Source organism: Calidris pugnax, unplaced genomic scaffold (genome assembly GCF_001431845.1).
Source record: "Calidris pugnax isolate Ruff unplaced genomic scaffold, ASM143184v1 scaffold4, whole genome shotgun sequence".
In the NCBI taxonomy this organism is placed as follows: Eukaryota; Metazoa; Chordata; class Aves; order Charadriiformes; family Scolopacidae; genus Calidris; species Calidris pugnax.
The window spans coordinates 4,382,890-4,397,326 of NW_015090781.1; the positions used below are offsets into that span (position 1 = coordinate 4,382,890).

Genomic DNA, 14,437 nt, shown 5'->3' on the forward strand with positions numbered 1-14,437 from the left:
GGAGGTGATGACACAGAGTGTTGGGGGATCCTTGGATGAAAGGCATTAGATAAGTTCAAAGCCTGAATATTTATTAATAGTAATACCAGACACAATACCTCTACAAAAATAAATTGTCACTTGACCCAGGGCTGGGAAGCAGAAAGTGATCTGCCAGGGCCCAGATGTTTGACACTAGCCCATAGACATGTGATGGGATCCAAAAAAAAGCATATGGAGCAGAAAAGGGAGCTGGAAGTGATGACGGGAGGCTCACTTCCTCACTGTTCTTCCTAATTTCATCTGGTCAAGACTCAACTACTCTCATAATATTAGCAATATGCAGCAAGCCTCAGAAGCCTGAGCTGGTGCCACACAGTAAGGTGGCATCTGGGAAAGCATCAGAAGAGCCAGGCTGGGCCAAAGGGAAGTTTTATCTAAGCTCAGTACCTTGTTTTTAATTAAGCTAGATGGTAACTGCTTAAATATCAGAGAGAACACAGCATGCTTAGTTTTTAGCAATCAGTAGATTACAGACTTTCTGACCCAACCACAGATCTTAACTGTGTGTTTGACAGCAGTCAGCCTTGCCCTCAGAAATCTGTCAACTTATTTTTTTGATCCATTTGTACTTTCAGCTTTCATATCACCTTCCAGCAAGGTATTGCACAGCTTAATTAAAAAACATTTAATTTTATTCCACCTCATACCCAAGAATGTCATAATTCCTGCACCATTGCCAAGAGGCTGAACCTGCTCCTCCCCTTCATCTATCCGTGCCTGTATCGGAAGAGTTCAGGATCTGCATTCAAATGAGCACCTCTCTCTCCTCTTTCCTCTGCTTCTAGACTACTTCAGCTGATTTGGGATATCATTTCAGACAGGTCTCGGTATGAGAAGGATTGGACTGCTACCAGCCCCAGAAAGACCGACCAGAGTTAGGGATGGGAGACTTGGCTGTTTCAAGCAGATTTGCTCCCGACCACCGAAGGTAACTTTAGAAATCTTTACTTTCATATCCTTTTGCAGAGACAGCTGGAAACAATTCCAGAAGCACAACAAGGAACAACAGTTACAAGAATGTTATAAATGACTATTTCATGTGTGGCAAGTGTTGTTTCTGAAAGCTAAACAAAGTTAATTTATAATGTTAGCAATTTGACAACCAGCCTTTTTAATAGGAACTCAGCTATTGTGTTTTGAAACAAACAGGAGCCAGCATGGGCAGGGTATTGCCCCTGGCTATGACTTGGCTATTATTTTATCAATTTGGAGCAAGGCTGGGCTGCAAATCACCTCGTTTTGCACGTGGGAACTCATGAATCCAAGCCTTTGCCTTGGCTGAAGTCACCAGAAGATGAAGCTTTACAAACCAAGGCACCTTTGCTAAACAGGTACAGGAGCCTCATCCAAGACAAATAGGTTGGAAAGCATTAGCTGCAATCACTAGACCCTCTACACGTTTCCCATAAAGCATCTGTGGGCTTTTGATGGACACAGAGACCAGACCACAGGCAACAGTGGGAAGAAAGAGCCTGGGAACTCAGATAAAGCCCCAAAGTGAATGGACGTTCGCTGACGACAGCGCTGTAAAGTTGGCTTTGGTGCCTGGCTCCTGGTAAAACAATGACATAATGCTGTGTTTACTAGCAGGGAAATCTGAGGGTTGGAAATGGGGCTGTAAAAAAACCACTAACACGGTTTTTTGACAAGCCAACAGATTAACATCTATTGTCACTGGGGCAAGGCCAAACTCGGCTGGAAGAGGTCCAGGAGTTTGATGTCACTGAGAGGCTCGCAAGGACGTCAGCTAAAGAGCGTTCCCATGTCATTTCAGCAGTCACTGCTGTGTTACTGCCTAAAACAGCTATGAGCCACCACCATCCTCTGGTTAACTCTTTCTGTCACAACACGCGGCAAAGATAACATGTTGGTCTGTTGGCAATAGGGGTTTGACCCAGATCTGCTAGAGCTCATGTTAACCAGATGCAGAAGATAGATGAAGGACCAGGCAGGACAGGGTGATGGCAGATAAAACACGTATTCAATCAGGTTTGGACTGTCAGTCCTGTGTTAGTGCTAACTACAGTCTCTACTTTTCTGCAAAGAGAAACAGCAGGCATCATTTCCTCATTTGCCTCCTTGGGATGTTTTCAAGTCCCCTGTGATGCAACTCATGTGGCCAGTTGCACTCCTGACTTGGACCAAGTCAAGGTCTTTATCAAAACCCAGCCAACACCTCTCTCACACAGCAAGAGAGCAGCCAATAGGTTTCAGGTCCTCACCAACGAGATCCCAACACAAGGACACCTGGACTCCCCTCAATGCCAGTGCCCGGTAGAGAGCAATCTCACTCTACTTGCCACAAAAGTTAGAGCCCTAATAGCTTCGCTTCACTATATGATAATGTGGTGGGCAGAGCCCCACTAAACCCTCAGCCCTCAGGGAAAGCTTTGTGTCACCTGTTCTCAGGAGCACAGGCCGCAATATGCACATCAGTGCCACACGTTCAGTCCTTCTACAGACCCTCAAAACCTAGTGGAAGACCCTGGTGCTCGTCCACAAGACACTCTTCAGCCCAGCCCTACTATATTTGGAATCTCACCCAGAACTCCAGAATTAAAACAATGGGAAATAACTCCAGGCTGTGGGCAAGACTGGAGATTTTCAGAAGAACAGGAAAACAACAAAAGAGTAAAAGACTATTCTTAAGGTCTGGCCTCAGCTCCAATGGGATGTAAAGATATTTTGCAAACCTCTGCTTTCCAGCCCATGCCCTCTGTCACACCCCGTGTCCTCTTCTTGCTCAAATGCAGAGCAACACAGAACTTAAAACAGAAGCAAAACACATGCCTGCACACAGCAAAGCCTCAAAACCCCAATTCCTACCAAACATCTGCATATTCCCCCAACACAGGAAGAGAAGAATTATGAAAAACAGTAATCCTAGTGTCCACCCTGGCCAACAGCAGGGCACAGAGACACACAGCATTACTCATAGCTGAAAGGACCAGTAGAAAACCCAACTCTGCCACAGCCAAGCAAATGGGCCAACACCTTCAGCCGTGAGGCCAACAGTTTGAGCAGCAATGCCTTGGTCCCATCCCCAGGCTGTATATCCTCAGATCCTGCTCACTTGGGCCAGAGCCTCAGTTCTTTCAAAAAAAAGGAGACTCCCTCCCAGGTGGAGGTGCCCCTCACACACCAGCACATGCTGTCACTCTCCAGAGCCACCAGCAAATTGCCATCGCTATACAGAAAGTCACGGGTCCTTATGCCAAGAGGACAGAGGGAAGTTTAAAGACAGACTGATTGCCATAGTCATGATCTGGACAGGAGTGTCCAGCTCCAAGGGTTCCTACCCATGATAAATTCACTTAAAGTATTTTTAGTTTAAACTAAAATATTTATATTTATCTTTACAAATCAGGGATGTCTGTATGAAAGGATGAAATGCAAGCTACAGCTGCCCAGCTCAGAAACAGGTGGAAAGCTGCTTCCCCAAAACAGTCCAGAGTTTTGACACAGACTGTTACAATCACAAAGACAGCGGCAAAAGATTAAACAGAAAATCTCTTCTTGAGCAATAACATCCAGAGACTCTTCCGTACGCCTCAAGTGAGGGTATTTCGGAGGCTGGCTACTGCGCTGGATTCCCTCTGAGTAAAACATCCTGTGTTGTCTTTATAAAACACCTTCTGCTGAAGCATTAGAGGAAAACTTATCTGGGTTGAGGGAAAGGAAGGAACTTGTTAAGGATGTCCCATGCGTGTAAAATGCAGATGATACAGGACAGCTACCCCTTGGCGTGTGGAAAACCAGCATAGATGTTCCTCTAGAATCAATCACTTTTATTCTTCCCTGCTTCAGTCAACAGCTTTTATCTCTTGTTACCAACAGAAAATAAGCAGCCCTTTTGTTAATAAAAAAAAAAAGATATTACCACCCATGTTGGTTCAGGGAATCTGACAGTTTCACCTGATATACACAACACACTCACAGAGCTTCCCTCCTACTCCTGGCTTTCCTCTGTCCCATCCCAGAAGCCAGCTCCAGAGCCTGCTTTAATCCCACTTAGGAAAATGCTGAACTCCAGTCTTTCTTCCTGTGACATGTTTGGGAGACGGGAGGAGGGAGATGCACTTAATCCGCTCCCGGTGGCTTTCTTCCAGGAAAATACTTCACATATCCTTGTTTGTTTGTTGTTAAATTCTAAGTGATTTTAATGCCGGTGAAAGTTGCTGGAGTGACAGCCCTGGGAAACTGCAAACCTCCCACTTACACACCAGCAGGGGCTGTGCCAGCTGCCCTGCTTCTGCTGAAGACCGGGAGCTCAGCTGACTCTTGTAGCATCTCTCCCATGAATAACATCCCTCAGATCAAGCTACTTGAGATGAGGCAGGTGTCAGAGATTGCCAGATTTTCAGGCAGAGGAAATATGCTGAGCTCAGAGACAGTGCAGCAAAGCGCTAGCAGGGCAGGAGAATGGAAAAACATTTAAAACTGATTTTCAGAGTATTTTGCTTGGGGTCACAGGGGTCTACTGTGGGGTTGCACCTGCTGGAGAGGAGAAAATCAGGAAAATCAGGTAGAAGGAATAACTTTCTACCCACAAGAAGTAGGTTAATTTATAAAAAATAACAGAATATTCTGAGCCAGAGCAGGAAAATTTCCAGGCATGCCGAGGGAGCAATTAGAAATCTCATATTCACAGAGCTAGAGAAATGGTAATTTAGATGCTCTCTGTTGCATCAAAGCCCCGAGGGTGCAAGAATGCTCGGCAAGATGATTTCACCTCTGCCAGTGAGCTTTCCTGACAGGGAATACAGAGACAGCAGAGAGATCAGACAACAGCAGATAGCAGCCTACGGCCAAGGGCTTTGCTGCCACAAAGACCAAACTCCATGCTTCACCTCGAATACTTCCACAGATCCCACGACTCCAAGATAGGCAGGAATGCCCTAGAAGAACAGGCCTGCAGCCAGCAAGCATGGCTGGTGTCCTAAATGTGCATTTCCTCAGAGGGGAACATAGCTTTTATATCATCCCATTCATTACCATCTCTGCTGAACGCTATTAGGGAAGCACAAGGTCACCCTGCCATTCCACAGCCCCTGTGCCCGGGGTGGACCTGCTGGTAGAGGAACACGACTCAAACTCAAGGGGTTTCAAAGCCCATGCTAGCAGTCAGCCCTCAGGTAACACACACGCCTTTATAAAAGGTGAGCAAATCCTGTTGGCTTTGCAGCTGAGCACACTGAGGTCCAGAGAGGTTAAACAAACAATCCAAGGCCACACCATCAGTAAAAAGGACATGTGAACTCTTCCACAACATTGCACAACATCTTGTGTGTATCACACCAGACATCAGTTCAAACCTTTCTGGATGATTTATGAACTTTCTCCATTAAAGATGGCATTTATAGGCCTGCTCTGGACAGTGGAGAACCACGCTTCCAGTATTTCAGGGACACCTACGGAAGACTTCTGTAAGGGAGACAGAAGGGCAGTGTGGAGCTCCTAATTAAGCACAGCTATGGTTAGTAGAGGTTCGGCACGTTTCTCTCTGTGAACATAGATAGGGGTGTTTTCCTTGCAAACAAGTTTGCATCAAGCCTATAAAATCACGCTGCTGACTGGGAGAGCGTAGGAGCCCAGTGCATCACCGGGTCTGGCCAGCGTGCTTTATAGGGAAAATAAAACACACCCCATTGGTCAGAGAAACAGTGCCAGCAACATATCAAAACATAATTACTGCTAGCGAGGTTTCAAACACACTATGCGTGGGACCACACACGTATTTATGGACACTTAAAGTCTATGAATATTTTATTCCATCTAACGAGTCAACCATCACAAGCTAAAGAGGTTGCGTTGTGAAGCCATGGTACACCCAGATCCCACACTAGAGTAGTCAGGGATGATTAAGACCAATTAAGAACACGCTGCATCATACTAGTGCAACATGAGAAATTGTGACGAAGACACAGATTTGGGGATGTGTATTCTGCCCACAGAAGTAGAACACCCCCAGTCTAAGGACTTGGTTAGTTACTCATGCATTGAGCTCCTCTTCCAAAAACTGGAATGAGGAGTAGGTTTGCCAAAATCATTAGCTCAATAAAACCAAAAGGAGAATCTTCACAACTGTCACAAAGGTCACCCTAAGCACGAGAGCACCAGCTAACACCACCACGTTCAAGCACTTAAAGGTACTACAACAAATAAGAGTATCTCTCTGCTTTACCTTCACCTCAGGTCAATTTAAAGTGTTCCTACATTATCCTCCTTCACACCTGCTCTTTGCAATGATGGCTGTGACCACCTGATAGTAGTTTGGGTTATCATCACGTTGAGACCATCACCTGCTCAGCTAGTTGACGTTGTCTCACTGTCCCCACCTGCCTGTATCTGTGTGTCATCACTTGTCTTAACAGCCCAGTGCAGAGACTACCTTTCAGGTCTGTCTGCACATGTTTTAGTGCAAAAGCATCCTTGCTTTGTAATAAAGGCTCTTATGACTATTCCATATTATTGCCATTTAGTGAGTGCGACTCTGAAAGACTGACTAGATTATTATTATATATTCACTTAGAAGGTGGTGCCAAGAATAAGTGACCAGGCTAAAGTGGGAAGGTTCTAACTAGGTTGCAAGATTTTCCATTTCAAAACATTTTCCCGTAAAGAAATCCACCTGGTTTCCTTTTGCTTTCCCCCACTGTCCCAAATGTGATGCTATCCCTGCCTAGAAGAGGATTACAAAGAGATCCTCTGGAATATATTTTTGCTTTTATATCAAAGACAAAGGGAGATGCACTATATTAAAAAATACAGTAATTACAAACTTCTCAGTAAAATTTTCAATAGAGCCTCTCTCTGAAGGTGTGAGCCAAGGCCCAGGGAAGCTACAGGGAGGGTTTTTTTTTTTTCCATTGACTTGACAGTATTTGGTTTTGACACTACCTGATTAAGCAGCAGACACCACCAATTTCAACAGTGTGCTACCGTGCAGCTCTCTGCCTTCTTCATGTAATATTTACACAGCACGCTCCAGGCGAGGTGGTGTCAGCTCCAGCTGCAAGAAAGCAGTTGGCTTCACAATGCCAAGCCACATACGCCGCTGTCAGCCCTCCCTAATGATTCTGCTCTTCTCCACGGTTACTGGGGACCAATTCCCTTTGCGTGAGCCGGCACAGATTAAGAGGATACGGCATGAAAAAGGAAGATCACAAAAAAGAAAACCATCTCACATTAGAAGGTCCAGCTGTTTCCTCCCAAATGACTAAATTAGAGAGTTTGTACGTCACCTCCTGCCTCAGGTAGGGTCATATTGAAACCCTCTTCCTGTTTAATCCATATAAAATGGGAAATGGGTTTTGAGGAAGACAATGACAGAATATGAGAGTAGTATTTTTTCAGGCTGCCGACTTTTATCAGATAAATTGCAAGACTGCTTTGGAAGCCAAAGAAAAGAATAGAAAATGCTGCCACACACTTCACGGGTGGCCTTAACCACTCTTTGCCTCACCTTCCTAATGAGGGTACTGGCACATACATCCCTCGCAGGGATGGGAAGAGGGCAATACCTCTCAGCTGCCCCTCTCCAAGGGCTACGTGCGTGGGTGTGATGAACAGACGGGCTGCTAGGGGATGCAGGAAGTCTGGGCTCCATTTCCTATTCCACCACTTGCTTCCTAAGGATGTCTGCTCATCTCCCTCTCCAGTCACCCAGTCCGGGAAAAGGGCATGATTTGGTCTCTCCATTCCTCCCCCTTTGAGCTCAAAGCAATGAGACAGGCAGTTTTTGACTACAACTCACCAAGCTGTGTCTCACAGGTGGGCAGTGGTCACCTGCAGCTCCCAGCAGCTGAAGGCACTTGTGCTGCCTCTGAGGTCAGCTTCTCCCCGGTAACCAAGTCACAGTTAGAGTCAATAGTGACATCTTCATCCCTTCTAAAATGGAACTTGGAGGCTTTTGGAGCTGTTGCCCCCAGCTCGTGGGCTTGCTAAAAGCTTTTCTCTGAGCTTCCTTTTGGCTGCCCTCCCAGCACACTCCGCCTCAGGAGAGCCAGAGCGGGCAGCCGGCCGGGATTTAAAGCCTCCTGCCTTATTTCATTCTGCCCCAACCACAACAAATCAGGACAACGACCTTGTCTCTCTATCGGTTTTTAATCTATTCCTAAGGCTGGGGACAGCTATTTACTCTCCAAATAGTTGAACTGGGATATTGCCATCTCTTGGCTGAACGTTACCAACTCACAGCTCTGCTGGAAGAAAGGACTGTGGCAGAGGAACCTTCCTCTGCCAGGTTACCCCTCTGCCCACTGAAGAAGCCTTGAGTTACCGGGGTGATAACTGCCAGGCAGTGCATGATGAAAAGCAGGTTTGACGCCTAAAAAGCCTGAGCTGCTTTGCAAACCTGCCTCGAACAAGCTCCAAGGGCTGTGCTCTCTTGGACGCTTCCTAAGGTAAGGTACCATGGAAGAGAGCTGCAAGAGAGACCCACACGCAGGTGTGGCACTGGAAAGCTTAAGAGGATGCTGAGAATGGGAAGAAAATTAATCTCTCAAGGCAGCAAGTAGGAAAAATCTGTACCTTATGTTGGCCTCATAAAACCAATGGTGCCCAAAAAGTGAAAAACCCAACAGGACATGGAAACTAAAACCTCTGCTGTCAGAGAAGTGTCTCCCTTCAACAAGCAACATTGCCATAAAGAACTGGTTGCAGTACTAAACAGAAGTCCTTTAAGCACAAATGGGTGCCGGCAGCTTTCAACTAGCAAGGTTCCATCTCTCCCCTCCTGCTATCCTTGCTCATCTGGCCTTTTGGGAGTAGAGGCAAAGAGTTGAACCAACCTGCAGAGAACTGTTTATCCACAGCTCCCAAGTATTTCAGAAATATTGACTTCTTCCCAACACATTTCACCAGACATTAAAAAAAGAATTAAAATTTAGTCTGCAGAATCATAAGATTTGCATCTAAAGCAGGCAGAGCAGTGGAAATTAACCTTAAAAGACATGTCTACCATACGTCTGGTGGTGGTTGGTGGCCAGCAGGGTGGTGGCCTCCACAGGGAAAAAGGGAGAGAGAACATTTTACCCCAGCCTGCTTTCTCCTGAGCTCTCCTCTGCTACATGCACAGGGGATCACAGCCACTTCTGACACAACTCTTGCCAACGCACGGAAGTTCGGTTCTGAGGAACGATGAAGTCACAGAGCAGCCTGCTAATTTTCTGGCTCTTTCCCAGCACTCCAGGCAAAGATAACAGTAATAGTAATAATAATAATAATTCAGACCGGTGAGTCAAGCTGGATCATGGCCCCTGGAAAGAAAGCCACACAGGGTGTCTTGATAGGGGGAAGGGAGAAGGAGAAAATGGATCCTAACTCCTAAATAGGTACTCCATCTACTCATCTAACTCTGCCTTCTGGTTCACATCAGGTCCTTCACTGCACTCTACCCACAGGCTACCAACCACACGAGCTCCAGGTGTGTCCCATCCTGTTCACTCTGGAAGACACCTGGCTCACACTCTCCAGCTCTGCAAATTAAAAGGGTCAAAAAAAGCCAGGCTCAGCCTTTCTTACCCATGAGCTGCTGGTAATTCTAGCACAAGTGGTACATGGAGCTCCTCCACGCTGGACAGCCCAATTGATGACCCAAGCGTCCAGCTCCTTCTCCCATGGCAGCAATGAGGGACCAACACAGGAACAAAGATCCTTGCCACTAAACCCATGGTATGTCCAGACCCTCCTCGTCAGTGCTGGCCTTTGTATGACCAGCAGCTTGCAACAAAGAGAAATAAAGCCATGAAGATGGCTGATGGCATCCGAGTTGCTCTTGAGCCTAAGCAGTAAGCAGGAGCAGCTAAAAGACAAGCAAGACGCTTGACCCTTGCAGTACAAGGTTTTTCTTCAAAGCATGCTGACATTTTACAACAGGTCACTTGTGACAAGCATACTCACGTTCTCCTGGGAGCAGTGCTGGAACCCAACACAGCAGGACTCAGTCCCTTACAATTCAGCAAGGCCAGTGCCCTGAGGTTAGCAACCATATCCGTGCAGCAGAGAGGCCCCTACAAGAGCAATCCCAAGACATTCAAAGATGGCACTAGGAAACAATTACCCTGGGGAGGAACCAGGAGAGTGTGCAGGTGTCTCAGATGACTAAAATCAGCAATGCACCTCACTCTAAGTGGAAAGAGACAGGGCAGCCACTTGTAAAGCAAGAGCCTTTTACCTTCCCTCTGAAAAACAGACCAAGCCCAACTGCAACTGAGGTAGAGTCATGCTGGAAGAGGAAATCCATACGGATTATCCATCCCTACCCTTGGGATAACACAGGCACACTTAGAGACCTCAGAAATGACCTCAAGCATATGAATGTCTAGTGAGATAATGCACATCAGCAACCACTCAGTCCTCTGCAGAGGGGCAAGTGGTCAGGGAGGGGGGTGGGGGATCCAATTTATTTGGTTTCTAATGAGTGTTTGCCATCACCCAGGTCCTTTAAAGCTGTGAACAGGTGAAGGTGCTAACCCTGAGAGGCACCTCCCTGAGAGCAGGATCTAGCACATCTGGTAGGCAGTGGCCCCCCACAGGGCTTCTAAAGGAGTCAGGCATTTGGGAAAAGGGTAAGAGATCTGCCTGAAGAGAACCTGGAAAGAGAGGGGAGGGGAGAATGTCTCATTCCAGCTCTTTGGTGGATGGTTAAAGGAGGCAAGTATCAACAGTGGGTCTTTTTTAAATAGCGAATGCATTTCTTGTTTAGGATCATTTCATGTTTAATTCAGACAATCACAATTTCACACTGAAAGCCAGAGGAGCTTCATAAACAGATCAAACTTAAACACCTGGGAGAAAAGACTTTCATACTGTTAAAACCTTGGCAGGGGCCTTAAAAGGGATTTGGATTTTGTTACCAGCTTTTTCTCTTCAGAATGATTAACGGACACCTTCAACCATTAACTGCAACATCCTAATCCACCCAGCTTCACCACAGCACCGCTCAGCCAATGTATGACCCCTGTGGCACCGAGGGTCTTTCCAACAAACCCAGACTTGACCTTCCTGACATTGTTCTTGTTAAAAGAAAAGGGAAGGGGGAAAGCAAAGAGATCTCACATTTTTGAAGCATTATCAAGTGCAAATCAATTTTTAAAAGACCATCAGTGTGGAGAAAGAATAGGAAATTCATTTGGAGAGTCAAAAGCTGTTAAGAGCAGCAGTAGTTTATTTAAGGGATATACCACACAGGAGGCATGTGGTTATTGATCCAACCTTCTGTTTACCCCTTCATGTGTTACCATCCAGGGCTCCCAGCCAACTGGGCAGTTGTGTGCTACCCAGAGGCTGACAGGGACATGGAGGATGGCACTGTAGACCCCATCCCCAGCAGTATTTCCTAGGAGCAGGGAGAGCTGGCTGGGTTCCTATCAAATGGAACTGGATCTAAGAGTCTAATCTCTTTGCATGTGCCAAGCCCTACAACCCTTCCAGTGAGGTATGAATCTCTTTAGAAGTTTCACATACAAGGATCACAGCAGAGGACATGCAAAGCCGCCTTCTTTCTCTTCCTTTTCTTGAGTCAAGGCCACAAAAGCTACGCTTATATCATGAAAGAGATCTGCTCCAGGGAATGATTCCTGGTATCTACACCTAGCAGTGCAAGGGCTTATGTGCTACTCACATTTAGCCCTCCCCATGTGCCCACAATGCCTAAGATTTGCTTTCACCTCTCCAGGCTCCACCATGGCCCTGAAAGATCACAATTAAAAGGAAAGGGGGTCAGGTTAAAATGCCTGCAACACTCATGTCACCATCCACCTGAGAAACACATCGTCAGTCTGACACCAAAGCACGTGTCGCGTGGCCTTACGGCACGGCATGAAAGCGTTTACGGATGGTGGAGGTAGAAGGGCTTTTTGATATTACAGAGCCAAACTTTGCACTCTCCGAACTATCCCCAGGCCATGGAGAGAACTAAATCCCGAGTCACATTTGCATCCATTTCAGAATAAAATAGTTGTTTCATGTTAAAAAAAAAAAAAAGAGCACAGACCAAAACTAACAGTGATCAATGGATCAGACCCAGGGAATTAAATTCTCTGACGGTGCAGGTTCACCCTCAGTGAGTTACTCCAGCCAAAGCCAGACGAAAGGCTGCAACACACACATCTGCAGCAAACTGCAATCTAGGAAATGAGGAATTCAAAGCTTTTGGACCAGTGGGCTAATTCACTCATCTAAAAGAAAGAAATTCACAAGGACATGCAGAATTATTTTTAATTGAATTACTCCAGTGCTTGTTTGTGAACCAAGACCCTATTGTGTTGAATGTTGTACCACCAGAGACTGAGTGGGACAAAAGGCAGACACTACACTGGTCACCCAACAAACCATTTCTTTTGTGATTTTTTTGGTCAAGAACTGAACACGCAAGGACACGGAACTGTTGTGCAGAAAACAGTATGAGAAAAGGTGTAAGGAAAGAAGGGTGAAGGGGAAGAAATATATTTGCCACTAGAAGCTTCTCTGAACAGTGTAGGTTACTGCTATTAAATTGCAAGGACAATGATCATCAAGGAAATGCAGTTGTGTTTCTGCAGGAAAACATGGGAAATATTTCCATTCAAAACTGTAAATACAGGCTTTAGATGCTTGGTTTATGGTTGTTTTTCTAACAAACACGAAATTAACAACATTGATTTCTCTTGGCCATCAGGAAGGTATCATCACCACTTCTTTTGCTACGTCTTTGTGCTTGGCAGACCTGCTTCTCTGATGCTGAATTGCTGCCACCTTTCAGGTGAGATCACAGCCCGCAGAGGTGCCAGCCACAATTCACAGCAGCAGCTCCCAAAAAGCTAAAGCAGCCTTTCCCGCCCGAAAGCAGTGAATGAGCAATAGACTGAACACACATGTCCAGCTGGCAACCCGAGAGGACACGAGACCTAAAACTTCCACTATAAACTGGGCACAAGATGCTTAATTCTGCGGGAGAGGAGAGCTTCAGTTCTACATCTCCAAATCAGAGTCTCTCAGCAACAGAGTGCCCTCTAGCCCTAAGCTGGGTTATGGTTTGAGCCTCAGAGGAAAAAGCCCGGTGATATGAAACACTAACAGAAAGCTTTATGTCCCATCTTTGGCCTTATCTTTCAGGCCACCCATTCAGATGCTGACCAGCTCTGAAGAAACCTGGCAGAGATGCAACGCCAGGAAACACAGCACGCTCCCAGCTATTTCACACCAAAAGCAACACCCCACCTCGGGCTTTTCCGCACCAAACCTGGGCGATTTACCTTCTTCATACACAAAAATCGAACCTCCTGCGTATTAACACACAGGTCGTATTTTGAAGAAAGAGATAGAGGGTTTGGCGCAACTAAAATGCAGGAATAGCCAGAGAGAAGAGAAAAGCTGCCTCCTCTCCTTATGAGGATGGGGAAAAGCTACTCCACCGTGTGCTAGGAACTCCTGCAGGCAGGGACACTTCCACATGACACCCTGCAATATAGGAGTCCGGGAAGGTTGTTAAAACCCTTCCTCTGATGCTGCACTGTTGGCAGGAAGGTGTGAAAGGAGGAAGGTGAGAGATGAAAGAGATCCCAAAGGCTGAGTCTGCCTGGTAACCCCGCGCAAACTGCCTCCCCCCCCAAAAAAACGTCTTGATGTAACCTATGGGAGAGAATGAGTAAAGAGGCATTCAAGCACCTCCAGACGAGCGAGCCCATGGCAGGAGAGGCTTCCTCTGCTCCCCACCAGGCACTCTGTGGTGCCGTGGATGGGGACAAGCCGGGCAACCGAGAGACCTGTCCCATCCTGTGCAGGATCTTGGGAGATGCACCTTCGGGAGGGAAGGAAACTTCAAATTTAAAACATTGGGGAAAAAAAAAATAATAAAGAAAGTAAAGCCAAGGATGAAGAAGAAGGGTAGGGAGAGGAGCTCATTTCCCCACAAGCTGCCCCTGGACACGCTGTGCGGGTCCCCGCTGGCCCCGGCCGCCTCACCTGCGTCCCGGCAGGGGCAACCGAGCCCGGGGCGCCGGTAGCCGGGGCCGCCCGGTGCCGGGAGCCGTGCCCAAGGTCAGGCTGGGGATGGCTCCGGGCACCGCACCGTGACCGTCCTGTCCCGCCGCCCGCACACGTGCGCCGCCTCCCCTGCACGACCGGGGAGAGAAAGGGGGTGTCTCGGCCGGGCCCCCGGCCGCCACTCACGTAGTGTTTGGAAGGGTTCCTCCGCTTCTCCACGTCCACCACGTTGGCGTCCAACACGCTGTAGGACAGCATCTTCGTCCGACCGGCGGCGGCGGCGGGGTCTCCACCGCTCCCTCCCGGCGCTGGCAGCACCCTCCGCCGCGCTGCCCGCCGCGGCGATGCCGGCCGGCGCGGCGGGAGGGAGGGAGGGGAGGATGCCCCGGTGCCGGCTCCGCCCCGTGCGGCGGCGGCGGCGGCTCCC

At 47.4% G+C, this 14,437-nt stretch overlaps 1 protein-coding gene across 3 annotated transcripts in view; it reads right to left on the reverse strand.

The window, feature by feature from the left end:
* SH3PXD2A (SH3 and PX domains 2A) overlaps positions 1 to 14,305 on the reverse strand; it is a 271,290-nt gene extending 256,985 nt beyond the window's left edge. For all 3 annotated transcript variants that reach the window (XM_014959796.1, XM_014959806.1, XM_014959787.1), the window contains exon 1: positions 14,197 to 14,305. In XM_014959796.1, coding sequence (XP_014815282.1) covers positions 14,197 to 14,268 — 72 coding nt within the window. In that variant the 5' untranslated portion in view covers positions 14,269 to 14,305. The remainder of the gene's footprint in view (positions 1 to 14,196) is intronic.
* Between the last annotated feature and the right edge of the window lie 132 nt (positions 14,306 to 14,437).